This window comes from Hyla sarda, chromosome 8 (assembly GCF_029499605.1).
Source record: "Hyla sarda isolate aHylSar1 chromosome 8, aHylSar1.hap1, whole genome shotgun sequence".
In the NCBI taxonomy this organism is placed as follows: Eukaryota; Metazoa; Chordata; class Amphibia; order Anura; family Hylidae; genus Hyla; species Hyla sarda.
In genome coordinates this window covers 141,440,149-141,456,610 of record NC_079196.1, presented here as the reverse complement: position 1 = coordinate 141,456,610, position 16,462 = coordinate 141,440,149, and the positions used below count along the sequence as shown (strand labels likewise).

General features: G+C 43.4%; 1 protein-coding gene across 5 annotated transcripts in view; it reads left to right on the top strand.

Moving 5' to 3' along the window:
- VPS16 (VPS16 core subunit of CORVET and HOPS complexes) overlaps positions 1-16,462 on the top strand; it is a 309,167-nt gene that overhangs the window by 228,185 nt on the left and 64,520 nt on the right. For all 5 annotated transcript variants that reach the window (XR_008847136.1, XM_056535465.1, XM_056535467.1 and 2 more), the window contains exons 20-21: positions 11,316-11,393; positions 15,746-15,915. Coding sequence is in view for 4 of the 5 variants with exons in the window: in XM_056535465.1 (XP_056391440.1) it covers positions 11,316-11,393; positions 15,746-15,915 (248 nt within the window). In the remaining variant the exon portion in view is untranslated. The remainder of the gene's footprint in view (positions 1-11,315; positions 11,394-15,745; positions 15,916-16,462) is intronic.

The following is a 16,462-nucleotide window of genomic DNA, read 5'->3' as shown; positions in this document are numbered from 1 at the left end:
CACGGCGAAACGGAAAAAAAATCATTGTGTGACAAAATCTAAGAAAAAACGTCATTTTGTAACTTTGGGGGCTTCCGTTTCCACACAGTGCATATTTCGGTAAAAATTACACCTTCTCATTATTCTGTAGGTCCGTACGGTTAAAATGATACCCTACTTATATAGGTTTGATTTTGTCGCACTTCTGGAAAAAATCTTAACTACATGCAGGAAAATGTATATGTTTAAAAATGTCATCTTCTGACCCCTATAACTTTTTTATTTTTCCATGTACAGGGCGGTATGAGGACTCCTTTTTTGTGCCGTGATCTGAAGTTTTTATCGGTATGATTTTTGTTTTGATCGGTCTTTTTGATCACTTTTTATTCATTTTTTAATGGTATAAAAAGTGACCAAAAATGCGCTTTTTTTGACTTTGGAATTTTTTTTGCGCGTATGCCATTGACCTTGCGGTTTAATTAATGATATATATAGGGACCTATAACACTGCACACACTGATCTCTTGCACAGATCACTGGCGTGTATTAACACGCCTGTGATCAGTGTTATCGGCGCTTGACTGCTCCTGCCTGGATCTCAGGCACGGAGCAGTCATTCGCCGATCGGACACTGAGGAGGCAGGTAAGGGCCCTCCCGGTGTCCTGTAAGCTGTTCGGGATGCCGCAATTTCATTGCGGTGGTCCCGAACAGCCCGACTGAGCAGCTGGGTCACTTTCACTTTAGAAGGGTTCTTCTAAAGGGTTAATACCGCACATCGCCGCGATGTGTGGTATTAGCCGCGGGTCCCGGCCGTTGATGAGTGCCGGGACCGACGCGATATGATGCGGGATCGCGGCGCGAACCCGCTTCATATCGCGGGAGCCGGCGCAGGACGTAAATATACGTCCTTCGTCGTTAAGGCGTTGGATCATACAGGTACGTCATTAAGTGACTTCGAAACAAGCGCAGGAGCTGTGTTCGCTTCAAAGCAATAAGTGTCGACTACCATCTGTAGCCAGCTGCCGGTCATTTAACCCTTTAGCAGCCGTGATCAATGCCGATCACTGTGTCTAAAGTGAAGGTAAAAAATCTACAGTAGCTGAGAGCTTACTGACCCCCCACGACATGGAGACAGACTGCCAGTGTGTGTTAGTTCTATATGCAGAGGTAACTGTGTGGTGGTAGTAATATATTTAAAGGGCACAGTGTGTATATTTGGTAGTATTATATTCTGAGGCCACAGTGTGTGGTAGTATCTACCAGCCTCATTGAATGACATCGGTGGGCAGAGCGGATCTGCGCTGAGGTTGGTGTCAGGAAGGAAGATAGAGTGACAGTGTGTTAGTTTTATATGCAGAGTTAGCAGTGGGTGGTAGTATTATATTTAAAGTGCACAGTGCATAGTAGTATTAAATTCAGAGGGTGCAGTGTCTGGCAGTATTATTTCTCTGTTGCTTCATTGGGGACACCTTACTGATGGGTATATGCTCTTGCCACTAGGAGGCGCTGACACAAGGGAAATAAAGTCGGCTCCTCTTTGGCAGGATATACCAGCCCACTGGAAGTGAGGTAACCAGTTTTAGCTAGTGTCAGAAGGAGTCTAGACACAGGTCTGGGAGCTCCCCAGACCTGGTCATTTTTCCCTTTGTTTTTTTCCTAGGACCCGTCGGAGAGTGTGCTCCAGAGGGTTCAGCCGGCGAGAGTTCGGGGGCGGGGGGCGGCTCATGACTGCCATTGCTCCACCTTTCTTCTTCCACTGACTCAACGCGCGATCCAGGAGGTCAGGCAGCGCCTCCTCTCTGACTCTTGCGCTGCTGGGGTAGTCTCCTCACTCTGTGATGCCTAGCTCTGCTCTCCTTCCCCGCTGCGGGGGTCGGCGGTGCTCCGATAACGAGCAGAGCTTTTGCCCCGAGGCAGAGCCGACTGAAGCTCACTGTTCCGGCCCGCAGTTGCCCCTGTCTCGGAACTGTAGGATGGCTAGCAGGTGCTTCTATAGCACGCTGCTATGAGCAGTCTCTGCTCCAGGGGCTTCTGCACATGGGACATATGCACTGCGGGCAGCACTTTGCAGGGCGCCCTGCGCCAGCCTTTAGTACATGATTTTTTAACAGATATAAAAAAAAATACATAAATAAAATAAAATCTATCTATCTATCTATATATATATATCTGTAAGTATTCCTTGGTCGCTAACTCCTTTTTGGTGTGGTTTGGCACTCCCTGTTGGCCCATACTCTTCTTGCACTCTGATTTCTGTCACTTGAGGCATCCCTAATCCTTTGCTGCTCACGATCATGGAGCATATGCAAACAGACATGGCTGGTTGTTGCCAGGGCTTCCGTTTTCCTTGGATACTGCCGGGGGATATATTCAAGCACTCTGCTCATACAATGTGTAGGCCCTTTTGCGTTCCTGTCAGATGCTCAGGTTTCTTTTGAGATTCTGCATCTGTCAGGTCTGCCGGACACCTATCCTAGCGATGTTCTTGGCAGGTCATGCTATATGATTCCCTTCTCCATAGGCTACCGCATCTGCGGCTAGTGCCCTGGATCCCCACATTCAGCTCCATGGGAGTATTCCTGCGTGGGCATGGATTGGTCCTGTTATCTTTATTCCTGACAGTAGTCTCGCATGTCACGGCCGGCACTCCGGTACCCCACTGCGGTGCGAGGTGTCCGAAGGAATGCTCCGCTGTATACTATGGACCCATACCAGTAAGCCTGATTATGGCTGCATGGTTTCCTCTGCAGCCTGTCTCTTATCACACAGCTGTTGTATCTGTGGCAGGAGTTCCGGTACCTCATTACTGTGCGAGGTGCCAACGGAATGACTCGTTGTCTACTATGGACCCATATCAGTAAGCCAGATAATGGTCTGCATGGTTTCCTCTGCCACCTGTCACACATCACACGGCTGATGTATGTGTGGCTGGAGTTCCAGTACCTCACTACTGAGCGAGGTGTCCGATGGAGTGACCATTGTCTACTATGGACCCATACCAGTAAGCCAGACAGTGGTCTGCATGGTTTCCTCTGCCGCCTGTCAAACATCGCACGGCTGATGTACCTGCGGCTGTAATTCCGGTACCTTACTACTAAGCGAGGTGTCTGATAGGGTGACACGTTGTCTACTATTGACCCATACCAGTGAGCCAGACAGTGGTCTGCATGGTTCCTACATTGCATATCACACGGCTGATGTAGCTGCGGCAGGAGTCCCGGTACCTCACTACTGCGAGGTTCCCGACGGCATGACTTGTTGTCCATCATGAACCATACCAGTAAGTCAGACAGTTGTCTGTATGTTTCCTCTGCCACCTATCACACATCAATCGGCTTATGTATCTGCGGCTGGAGTTCCGGTAACTCACTACTGTGCTAGATATCCAATGGAGTTACCCTTTGGCTACTATGGTCCCATACCAGTAAGCCAGACAGTGGTCTGCATGGTTTCCTACACCACCTGTCACACATCACACGGCGGATGTAGATGCGGCTAGAGTTCCGGTACCTCACTACTGTGTGTGGTGCCCGTCGGAATGATTTGTTGTCTACTATGGACCCGTATCAGTACACCAGACAGTGGTCTGTATGATTTCCTATACCGCCTGTCATTGGCTGATGTATCTGCGGTTGGAGTTCTGGTGCCCCACTGCTATGCGCGGTAAATGTAGAACTGACCAAGCGTGTCCTGCGGACCCTATCAGGATGACAGGGATGCATTCCACATCTCCTCTCCCTTCCCCTATCTCCAAGGGGGGCAGGGTTTCTATCCATGTCTCCTAGGTCTCCCAGCCCTCCCGCCTATGACAAATGGGCACAGTTATTCTGACTGTTTCCTTTTCGCCAGCACCTGGTGGTGTTCTTGTTCAACCAGGCTGTTGTATGCATGATTTCCGCCACCTTCGGTATTTCATCTCAGGACTGCCGCGGACAGGTTTCCTGTACCCCTCTGCTGGGTGAGGGATCTGGAGGAGGGTCCCTATAGTTACTTTCTGTGGGTTGTTGAATGGAGTTACTAAGGAATCCTATTCTGGTTTGGCCAGATGGTTTTCTGCCTGGCTTACCACTACGTCGGGTCACTTACCCATACTCTTTTCACACCATGGACGGTTGTTCAGATAACCTACTGCCAGGTGTAGTTCCGAGTCAGTCTCCGCGGGTGGCCTCATTGGCCTTCTACAATGCACCACATACTGGTTTGCAGGGTTCCCTACTTTACCAGGTCCCTCTCTGCATGCCTGCTACTTTGTCTGATGGCTGGTATCTCACTTCACTTTTTTTCCGTCTGCAGGACCCGGCGTGGCCATGGTCCCTATGCCACATAACCAGACTGTCTGCATGCTTTTCTAATCCACCAGGTCTCCTCCTTCGTTTCTGCCGATGCCGCGGCTGCAGTCCCGTGTCTCTTTCTTTCTAGGTGACCTTCCGCAAAGTAAGTCTCGGTGGGTACATGAGACCTTTTTCTACCTGTAAAGTTCAACGGTGTCTGCGTGTTTCATGCTCCACATACATTCCTCTTCTCTTGATTCTGTGCCTTCAGTCTTGGTCTGTGGCACCATTAGGAGATCATGTGTGGGTTTTTTACTGCAGGCTCCAGGGACTTTGTCAGCCACAGCAGCATCACTCTGTTCCCCTTCCTAAGTTTGCAATGTTGGGCTGCTACAGGCATACCTCCCGTCCCGCAGGGCCTTTTGGATGTCTGCGGTTTCTTTTGGGTCTGGAGTCTTGGTACCCCACTACTATCGTGAGGTACCCATGTCTGTGTCCCTCCATATGATAAGGCCACCGTCAATGTAGAGCCCAACTTTCCTTCTGTTTGGTGGGGTATGCCTCGGGGCTTCCTGGGATTTTGTTTTCGCAGTTCTGTAGATCACTTCGGTTCTGGCATGGTTCCTGTGAGGGCGACACAGTCCGTTCTGCCCCTCCCTATGCCTCCAGGTACCTCTGGGGTTTCTGTCCTGGGTGGCTCCGGCACCTACTCTGTTGGCTTAATCATCCTCCGGACTGGCTCTCCATATGTCTTTTATTTTTGCCCAGCTCCAGTGTGCAGGATTCCTATCCCCCTGGGGACACGAGATGGCTCCTCCATACAGTGATGGGTTGTCGCTGAGGTCTGGGGGCTACATCCTCCCAGTTCTTGTCTGTGGGGCAGCATTTCCCTGCTCCCTCTGTCACTCCCCTTTCCAGGGGGTATGGGGATCAGGGTGCTTGACATGGTCAGTACCAAAGTTTAATCTCGGCCACCCTTGTTTTCCCTCCTCTAGGGGGACTATTTTTGTTGGGCTTTTTCTACTGCCAACATGATGCCATCTCTCCGTTCCACTATGTAAGTGGGATATCTGGGTGGGCCGTTATTTTTTGCTAGGAGCGATCAACAGAGCTTTTTACTAGGGATCGACCAATATTGATTTTTTAGGGCCGATACCGATAATCAGTGGACTTTGAGGACGCTAGCCGATATCTTATACTGATATTCCGGTATAAGTGATTGGCTATTCTCCCCCTACCCCCCCAGCAGAAGCCGCTGCAGATCAATTATTTAAAGCGGGCGCTTTAAATCAATGAATTGTAGTGGCTTTTGCGGGGCCATAGACCGCCGCCGCCACCTGCTTCTCTCCCCCTGCCTGTCCTGGGGTCCAACCACCGCCGCCAGAAAAGGAGATTTTTTTGTACTCACTGTAAAATCTCTTTCTCGTAGCCTTCATTGGGGGACACCGCACCCACCCATTTCTTCACTCTTCATCTGGATAATCCTATCCGGTTGTGTTGTTTTTTTTTTTATCCGAGATTCTTTTCCTTCGGACATGTTCTTGGTTGGCTTCTCCTACTGCTTTATGACAGACTGGTTACCTCACTTCCTGTGGGCGGGTATATTCTGCCAGGGAGGAGCTGACTTTTTTCCTAGTGGCAAGAGCATATGCCCATCAGTATGGTGTCCCCGAATGAAGGCTATGAGAAAGAGATTTTATGGTGAGTACAAAAAAATCTCCATATTCAGAGGGTAAAGTGTGTGGGTATATTATATTTAGAGGGTGCAGTGTGTGGCAGTCCTCGCTTGTTTATTTACTTAAGTTTTAAAACAGATAATTGTATTATTTTATCTACGCTATATATTGTACACTACGGTGACATTTAACCCCTTTCGTTTTGGCATTTTCATTTTTTCCTCCTTCCCTTCTAAAAATCATAATGTACCTACAGACCCATATAAGGTCTTGTTTTTTGTGTCACCAATTGTACTTTGTAATAACATCACTTATTCTATAATATAATCTGCGGCGAAACTAAAAAAAATTATTTGTGGGGTGAAATTTTTAAAAATGCCATTTGGTAATTTTGGCGGCTACCGTTTCTACACAGTGCACTTTTTGTTAAAAATGACACCTTATCTTAATTCTGTAGATTCATACGGTTACAAGGATACCAATTTATATTGGTTTTATTTTATTTTACTACTTAATATATTTTAAACTACATGCACCAAAATTAGTATATTTAAAATTGGCATCTTCTGACCCTATAACTTTTTCCATATATGGGGCTATATGAGGGCTCATTTTATGCGCCGTTGTCTCTGTATTATTTTTTATTGGTACTATTTTTCTTTTGATAGGACTTTTTGATTGCTTTTTATTATTTTTATTGTATATGAGGTGACCAAAAATGCACAATCTTGTACCTTGGTATTTTTTTTATGTGTACGCCATTGACCGTGCAATCTAGCTAACCTTATAGTTTAATAGTTCGCATATACTGATCAGTGCTATGCCAAAGCATAGCATTGATCAGTGTTCTCAGTGCTCTGCTGCTTCTACCTGCTGAGCAGGCATGGAGCAGTAGATTGCCAATTGAATGACGGAGAGGCAGGTAAGGACCCTCTCTTCGTCCGGTAAGCTGATCGGGACATCGGGATTTTGTCGCCATAGTCCCGAGCTGCCGGGACAGTTTAAGTTTAGTTTTAGATGCCATGATCAACTTTGATCGCTGTGTCTAAGGGGTTAATGCCGGGCATCGGCCTGATTGCCGGTGCCCGGCATTAACCATGGGTCCTTGCTGTTGGTAGCAACCGGGTTTAACCTGTTCTCCGCTCGTGAGAATGGTTTAAACCAAGTTAATGGGATCAGGGCATACAGGTACATATTCTTGTATTCTTAAGGGCTTGGGATTCAGGGCGTACCTGTATGCCCTGCGTCCTTAAAATGTTTAAAAAAAACAAATGCTCTTCATTCATCTATAGAAAATGCCTATGGGTGGTGCATATCAGTATGGGTGGTGTACATTGGGGTGGGACATACCTTGTTGGGGAGGAGCTTAGGGGCCTCCTCAGTAGGTCTCGCAGGGGTGCCCCCAAATTTATTGTTACCCCACTGTGATGGACTAGTTTGTGTTGGTCCATTACATAAAATTAATTTGAATCTGTGGTTATACCATAGCATAACAAAAGAAAAGAAATGCGTTGTAGAGATCAAACAATACTTTATTGACTATACAAAATGCATTAAAAACCCATGAAAGGGATTAGAGAAAATATAATGAACATTATGATAATGGCCGCAATGGACCAGACTGAAGAAATGGTGGCTACCAATAGTATAAATATAATACACAGGAATGTATGTAAACAGATCCTTATTATTGGGACTAAGCCCACATACAGGGATATAGCATGATAAAAAAGGTTACTCTGATGCTGAATAGATTTATAGCAAAATATAAAACAACATATAAAAAACCACAGTGGGACAGAGTATACCTGGGTAACCAACACCTAACCCAACGTTTCGCTACTGCTTCATCCGGGGCCGCCCGGAGGGGTACCCAGTGTGGACTAGAAGACTTCATTCTCGGTATTAATAACAATCAACACAACCTCAAATTCACTTCCACCACTAGTAACACAAAAATAGAATTTTTGGATATTGAAATATCTGCGACAAACACAATTAATCTGTAAAACTTATAAAAAACCTACAGCTAAGAATAGTTTTATCCAATTCAATAGCTGCCATGTACCAAGATGGCTGACCAATGTCCCCAAAAGTCAGTATAGGAGACTCAAACGCAATTGTTCATTGGACTCAGATTTTCAAAATGAGTCTAAACAGTTGACGTTACAGTTTTGGATAAACAATATCCACCTCAAATCTTACAGAAATCTTTGGATGAAGTGAACGGGATGGATAGGGCAACCTTGTTTGACAGCACAGAACGTAGCTCGGATATGGAAGATATTCAACCAAAAATAGTGATACCCTTTAATAGGGATTATAAAAGAGTGGAACGTACAATCACCAAACACTGGCACCTAGCACAGGGAGATAAAGTCTTGGGCAGGCTACTTCCGCCCAAACCACAGATTGTATGCACCAGAGCCCCAATAACTGTAGCTCCCTCAGTAAGGAAACCGATCAGCCATGTCAAAACATCCACATGGCTGACTATGAAAGGCTTCTTTCGGTGTGGATCTTGTCCCACTTGTCATCTTTTAGGAGGCCCAAAAAAAGTACAGGAAATTAGTTCCACAACTAATCAATTTACATGGAAGATTCCCAATTTGATAACATGCAATACAAAGGGAGTAATTTATATATTGCAGTGTGGATGCCTCAAACAATATATTGGTAGAACTAAGAGACCCCTCAAAGTTAGAATATCCGAGCATGTCACCAATATCAAAAAGGGCTGCCAAAAACATCCTTTGTCATAACATTTTGCGCAGTTCCATAATAGAGATCCTTCCAGTCTGTCATTCATAGGTATTCAAACAATTAGTCAAGATTGGCGTGGAGGTAGTTTTTTAGTTAGGATGTCCAGGGCTGAGAGTCAAAAATTTTTTGAATATGATAGTTTAGAGCCGAAAGGCTTGAACTCGACCTTGGAACTTTTTGGGTTCCTGTAAATGAGATTAGAAATAATCTAGTATCCAATATATACATTATATATAGCATTTTCCTCCTTATGATCATGATTTGCTGTTCATTCTCTTTATTAGATGAATATTCAATTTTCACTATTTTTTATTATTTTTATTTTTATTACTATTTTAGTTTAAGAAAATGACCATATATCAGATATCTCCAACTATAGTGCATTATGCAATGAAGCGGTTGTCTCAAACTATTTACAATTCTAATTTATTGCATATTTGGAACTGTGTGTGAACTCAGACTGATAAATCCATCTCAGACTTTTAAGATGAGGATATACTAAAGAAATCCATCACAGGTTTTCACAGTCTCTGTACGATTCAATTAAGTTCCAGATTGTAGTGACTATAAAAAAGGCTACTAACCTCACTAGTAGTAGTGACTATAAAAAAGGCTACTAACCTCACTAGTGCTATATACACCACTGAAGAAGGGGTGTTAATTTGCCATAACCCGAAACGCGAGGTATTTGGAAGCCGGATCCCACTAAACTATATTCACACTTAGCACCTATCCCGCTATCCCGGGTCTTTTACCCGCTAACATCTATGAGGATTTATCTACATTAATGCCTCAGGAATGAAAGAATTGCCCTATATCCACCTAGGATTACTGACCGTATGCTGACCGTCTGCTGAATAATCCTATTGGAAAAGATAAAGACTCTAATATCTGCTCAAAACAAGCGTCCACCACAAAACAGTCAGCTGACCTGCAATCAGCTGATTGCTGACGTCAGACGCCGCCGAGAAACACGCTGACCGGCCGAGCACCGCTATCCTCGTAGCTCGGTGAGGGAGACGTGGCCATGCATCGCCACCCCAGCTCGAGCGTGACACAGCCAGCTAGACCGTAGGAGCGGTGAGTGGCACGAAAGTGCCGACAATTTCATTCACAGCTATTACGCTCCATATCAATACAGCATTAATACAGAAACCATAGAGAGTACAGCATACGGAAAGACTGATACAGTATACCTAATACCATCCTTAAGTGGATATAATTGGCAAAAAAGAAAGACTGCTTCAATATATGCGGGACATATGAAAGTGGCCACTATTCACACTGGACTATATTAAGACTGCGATTTATTCATTTACAGGATAGAACATATGGTTATTACTGGAAACCACAGTTGTTTGATACCATCAGCACTATATTCTGTATTTATTTGTACTTTATTTGCAGGTTTCACACTACATTTATATTTGTATTTGTAGGTTGTATTTTCATTTGCAGGTTGTTCCTTTCATTGTAGGACAATTTACCCCGTTATAGGGGACACAATTTCTCTAGGTTTCATTTGAGCCATTGTGTTTTTTCTATTCCTTGTGTGAATTGGTGACCATATTAACATATTGGTTTTACCAAGCTATTTAGTGGCATCCCTTCTGTATTTTTGAGTGCCAACGTGGGGCCCCACGTAAGGCACATTATTAACACTAATATTTTTTAAATTGTATTTTAATTGTCACTTGATATCCATATCTCATGTATGTATATTGAGGTACATATAATAAATTTATATTTTTTGGTATATCTTATCGAATTCCTTTCTTGGCATTCCCAGACTGATACCATATAACTCTTTGAAGAGTTAGTGTACTGAGGACTGGTATATTTTATTTTCCTTGACTTAACTCCTTTTTTCCTCTTTTGGGTGAGAGGTATCCAGTTAACCTCGTACATTTTATGTTTTAGAGCTACGCATCCACAATTCTATAAAGTAGAATATGTCACGAAAAAACAATCTCTGAATCAGAATGAAAATTAAAAGCATCCCAGAGTTATTAATGCTTAAAGTGACAGTGGTCAGAATTGCAAAAAATGCTCCCGTCCTTAGCGTTATAATGGGCTCCGTCCCCAAGGAGTTAAAGGGGTACTCCAGTGGAAACCTTTTTTTTTTTTTTTTCTTTTTTTTTTTTTTTAAATGAACGTTAAACAGATTTGTATATTACTTCTATTAAAAAATCTTTACCCTTCCAGTACTTTTTTAGCAGCTGTATGCTACAGAAGAAATTCTTTTATTTTTGAATTTATTTTTTGTCTTGTCCAAAGTGCTCTGTGTCAGGAACTGTCCAGAGCAGCATAGGTTTGCTATGGAGAATTTCTCCTGCTCTGGACAGTTCCTGATACGCGCATCAGGTGTCAGCAGAGAGCACTGTGGACAAGACCAAAAAGAAATTCAAAAAGAAAAGAATTTCCTCTGTAGAATACAGCTGCTAAAAAGTACTGGAAGGGTAAGGATTTTTTAATAGAAGTAATTTACAAATCTGTTTAACTTTCTGGCACCAGTTGATTTAAAAACAAAATTTCCACCGGAGTACCCCTTTATGACTATGGTGGTAAAACCCCTTTCAGTTCACTGCATTTCTATTTCAACTATATATTCATCCATTTGCTTAGAGTGTTGAAGGCCGTGTTGCAGAGCTGCAGAATGCTGTGGATGAGTACAGTAAAGCAAAAAATGACCTGGCTGCTAAGGTGAGAGAATCTTTTTAATTACATTTTTTGTTTGTTTGTTTGTTTTGGACATTCTCATGTTTTGTTTTATAACAACATTGACCCAGATACTATAAATCCTTTCATTACTAGATGTCCTAATGTCCCCAGGAAAATGTTACCTTTTAGAGTGGCATAGCTTATTTTTTTGGTTTGTTTTATGCTTAAGCTATTTTGTTTATTTTCTTGCAGTACAGGTGGGACTTTGATGTGGTACCGAAAAAAACTAAAGTATCTTCTCATTTAGTTTTATACAGAGGAAAAATTTTAAATGAAAGGGGTAGAGGCAGGTGGCGTATCTAAAGAGCAGCATGGGAATAAAGCAGGAGGGCAGGCAGGAGCATCAGAGAGAAGATGGATGAGGGAGGGGGCAGCAGGCCGTGCAGTCTGCGTCACACACATCACGATTCTCTCCTTGCCTGCTCGGCTGTCATCACATGTCTCGCTGCAGACATGGGGCTGGAGGAGAGTAGGTTTATGTATACAATGTTTAGAGCTGCAGTAGCATCAGTATTTACCTTCCCCTGCTGACCTCTGTGATCGGCCTATTAGTTATGCTGCTCAGCAACATGTCTCCCCCCCCCCCCCCCACACACACACTTTCTCACTCATTGTACTGCACTGAACAGCTGGGTGTCCTATCATCTGCAACATGGACTGACCCCCAGAACTGCCTCATAACCCTGTAACATAATGTATTACACTCTAGTCCCCTCCAGAGCCTCACTCGTTATTCTCCTATGACTTCTTATCCTCCAGTCACTCCCAGAGCGAGCTGCAGTGACTATTTTTCTGTGACTTGACCTATCCTTGAGTCACCTCCAAAGCTACAGTCACTATTCTGCTGTCATATAACTTCTTATCCTACTGTTACCTTCAGAAGTATTGTCACTATTCTTCTGTTATATCATGTCTTATCCTCCAGTCACATTCAGAGCTGCACTCACTATTCTGCTTTTACATCATGTCTTAGTATGCAATGACCCAGCTCTGGAGGTTTACACTGAAGAGGTTTACAATGCAATGTGAACCATTCTTATCTTTATTAACCAGTTGATGCCCAACTTCTGTACATGAATAGTGGCTAGGTAACGGGTGACGGGTAATGTAGCTGACACCCACCGGTAATGATCATTCCACAGCATCTGAATGAGATCTGTTACAATGTCATCCACTTTGCTGGTACAGTAGAATCTCCCAATAGCGGACACTTACAGGGAATAAAAGCGTCCGCTATTAAAAGATGTCCGCTATTGAGAGATGTCCCCTATTGGGGTAAAAAAGGCTCAAGAATCTTACTAAATGACAGAATACTGTATTGTACTCACTCCAGAGTGTAAATACCTATAAAACATGATAAAAAGCAATATTACAGTAGAATCTCCCAGTGCCGTTAAATTAGGCTGGATTCACATCACGTTTTTCCCAATACTGGGCCTCATACGGCTGGGGGGGGAGCTAAAACCGGGTGCTCCCGTTTCCCTGCCATATGCGGGCCCGTATGTAATTTATTTCAGTGAGCCAACAGGAGTGAACCCGTTGGCTCATTTTTCTACGATTTAGGTCCGGTGGAAAACCGCATACATGGAAAAATTAGCCGACCGGCTCATTGAAATGAATTACATACGGCAGCGTCCAGTTTTAGGTCCCCCCAGCCGTATGCGGCCCCGTATTGGGAAAAACGTGATGTGAACCCAGCCTTACCCCTTATCATCCCCTGCACCATTTTATCCCCCCTTAATACCCTTGGCCACTTTATTCCCTCTGTGCCTTGTGCCACATCATTTCCCATTGATACCCCCCATGCCATTTCATTCCCCCTTTATTGCCTGTGTGCAATTTCATAATCCCCCTCTTTACCAAATCCTATTCCTTTTCTCCCCCCCCCCCCCCCCCCCACTTGTGCTCTGTGCCAAATCATCCTCCCTCATCCCTTGTGCCACATAATTTCCCCCCCTCCCGCCTCCCACTGTTGTTCTTCTTACCTTACCAGCAGGCTCAGGTGCAGGGACTCGGGTTTGATGTTTCATAATGTCCTTCCAGGAGCTTCACTCATCAGTGCCCACAGCCAGCGCTGCTCACAGCCTCTGTGAGTGCATCGCAGATGACGTCACCAGAACATCAAACCCGCTGAGCGCCCCCTGCACCTGAGCCTCCTGACCAGGTAAGAAGAACAGCAGGGTGAGGAGGGAAGGAAAAAAGTGATGTGGCATAATCGGTGAGGGTGGGATGATTTGGCATATGGGATAAAGGGGGAAAGAAATGGCACAGGGGGGGATGAAAGGGCACAGCGTGGAAAAGAGGGGGTGATAATTTGGAGGAATGAAACAGCACAGGTGGGGTGGTTACAGCGAAATGGTGTGGCACGGGTAATGGAGGGAAGGGGGGGTGAGTGACGTGGCTGGTGGACGTACAAAAGCAGGAGACCACTGTTTAGACAGCGGTCTTCTGCTTCTGTGCTGGGGCTGCTGCAGGGGGTGCACCGGTGGCAGGGCCCCCTCGGAGCCTGTGCCCCTTACTTGGGTATTGGCTGTACCCGCTGATGGCGGTCCTGTGTACAAGGTAGGGCCAGCACATAAGCATGGTTGTCCCCTATAGTGAGTGTTTTGTCCCCTATTGGGTGTGCCTGCGTCCCCTATTTGGAGGGTACATATACATTAAGGGCTATGGGACTCTGTTGGGGAATTAAAAATGTGTGCTATTGGGAGGTCTCCCCTATTGGGAGGTGTCCGCTAAGGGAGATTTTACTGTACTGTAAAATGCTGCAGATTTTCTACCTTCAAAATCCAGATAAAAATCTGTGGCAGATTTGCCCTATGTGAATATGCCCATAGTCTGTAACAGTTGTATTTTACCTCTGTGCTGGAACCCCTTTTGCACACAGACACAGAAGGAAGGGACGTATGAAATCACCAGCATGGAGAAGAGCAAGGCCAAATCTGCAGCAGACAAGTCACTAGCTGGTCAACAGTGGGAAATATGAAAAGTTAATTCATTTATCATAATTTGTGACAAGTGCAAAACATTTAAAACATACCGTATACCGTAATGGTTTTCCAAATATTCCAAAAATATTTTAAAAATGTGAAAAAGGTATTTAACTTAAAATTATAAAAATAGTTTTGCTGACACATTCCCTTTAACTCTCTGGTTAATAGAAAATATGATTTTTGTATGTTTAAAATGTATGTCTTTTTACCCTGCAGTGAAAATATCAACATACAAAATCACAGAAAGACTAATTTTATATTTTTTTTTTAATTCATTGGCACAAAAAAAAAAGATAGTGTACAGAAGGGTCCTACTAATCCATAATTGCTTTTTTATTCTATAAATTTTTGTCTTGATGGAGCTGTTTGGTAGCTTTTTTTTTTTTTTTTGTGGGAAAAGTGAGCTTGCTCTCATTTGTAAACTAGAATCTATGCATAAAGGCAGTATTTAAGTCCGTAGTTTTTTTAATCAGGATTTGTAGGTAAAACCCAGGAGTGAATCCTCAACAGACAAATAGTATAATATAAAGATTATGCATATATGCACATGGGCAAAAACTTCACCTGTGTGCTGCACAGTGCGGAGGTTCTCGCTGCAGGCAGCATGCAGTGGTCCATTAATTTCAAATGAAGCTTTAAAGGGGAACTCCAGTGGAAACAAAATGCTTTCTAATCAACTGGTGCCAGAAAGTTATACAAATTTGTAAATGACTTCAATTTAGAAATCGTAACCCTTCCAGTACTTATCAGCTGCTGTATATTACAGATAAACTACAGAGAAATTTGTGTAGTTCTTTCCTGTCTGACGACAGTGCTCTCTGCTGACACCTCTGTCCTTGTCAGGAACATGTCCAGAGCAGGAAAGGTTTTCTATGGGGATTTGCTTCTACTCTGGACAGTTCTTGACACTGACAAAGGTGTCAGCAGGGATCACTGTTGTCAGACTGGAAAGAACTACGCAATTTTCTCTGTAATATACGGAAGGATTCCGATTTTGAAATAGAAAGTTAAACAGATTTGTAAATTACCGTACTTCTGTCACCAGTTGATTTGAAGACTTTTGTTTCCCACTTGTTTTCCACTGGAGTTCCCCTTGCCACATGAAAAAAAGTGACATGTCATTTCTGAAATCAATGTGAAATTGGTTTGTTTCTGTGCAAGTGTGCACAAACACATAATACTGCTTAAGAAGTAGTTATTTATAGATAAATCACCTTTGTTCATAACTTGACTAAATCTGTTTTTTCTTCTGTATGCAACAGAAATTACACTTTATGCTTGATTTTTTTTTGTGAGATTGTATATGGAACTGATTTTGTACCAAACATTCCAATTGATTTTTAGGTTACGGAGGACCAAGTCAAATTGCTAAGAATTCAGCGTTCTCTTCAAGAAAAACATGATAAATCTTATTTAGATCTTTCATTACATGATACCATCTATAGTCTGATTGTTGATGGTATGCAAAAAAAGGCTGATCAGCTTTATAAAGAATTTAGAATCCCCGATAAAAGGTAATTTAATTTAGGCAAGACACATGATATGCTTTTTTTCTGTTGACATTTTAGTGTGTTTTATACAGTGTAGCTTGACCCCTTAACAGCAATTGACATAAATGTACGTCATGGACATGATTGCGAGCACCGGACCGCTGCTCGCTTCATGCGTGGCAGGTCCCGGCTTCTATGAGCAGCCAAGGACCCCCTGGTAATGGTGGACATGAGCGATCATGCTGGATGGTAATGTTGCAGCTTTTTTGTCACATTTTATTCCCAAAAAATGTTATAAAAAAATGTATAAAAAGTTAAATATAAGCAAAAGTGGTACTGATAAAACTACAGATCACGGCTCAAAAATGAGCCCTCATACCGCCCCGTATAGGGATAAATAAGAAAGTTATAGGTGGTCAAAATATGGCAATTTCAAACATACTAACTTTCTGAAAATAGTTTGATATTTTTTTAAAGCGGTACAATTATAAAAAGGCATATAGCATGGATATAATTTTAATCGTATTGACCCACAGAATAAAGAAAACATTTTTTACCGTAAAATGTACTG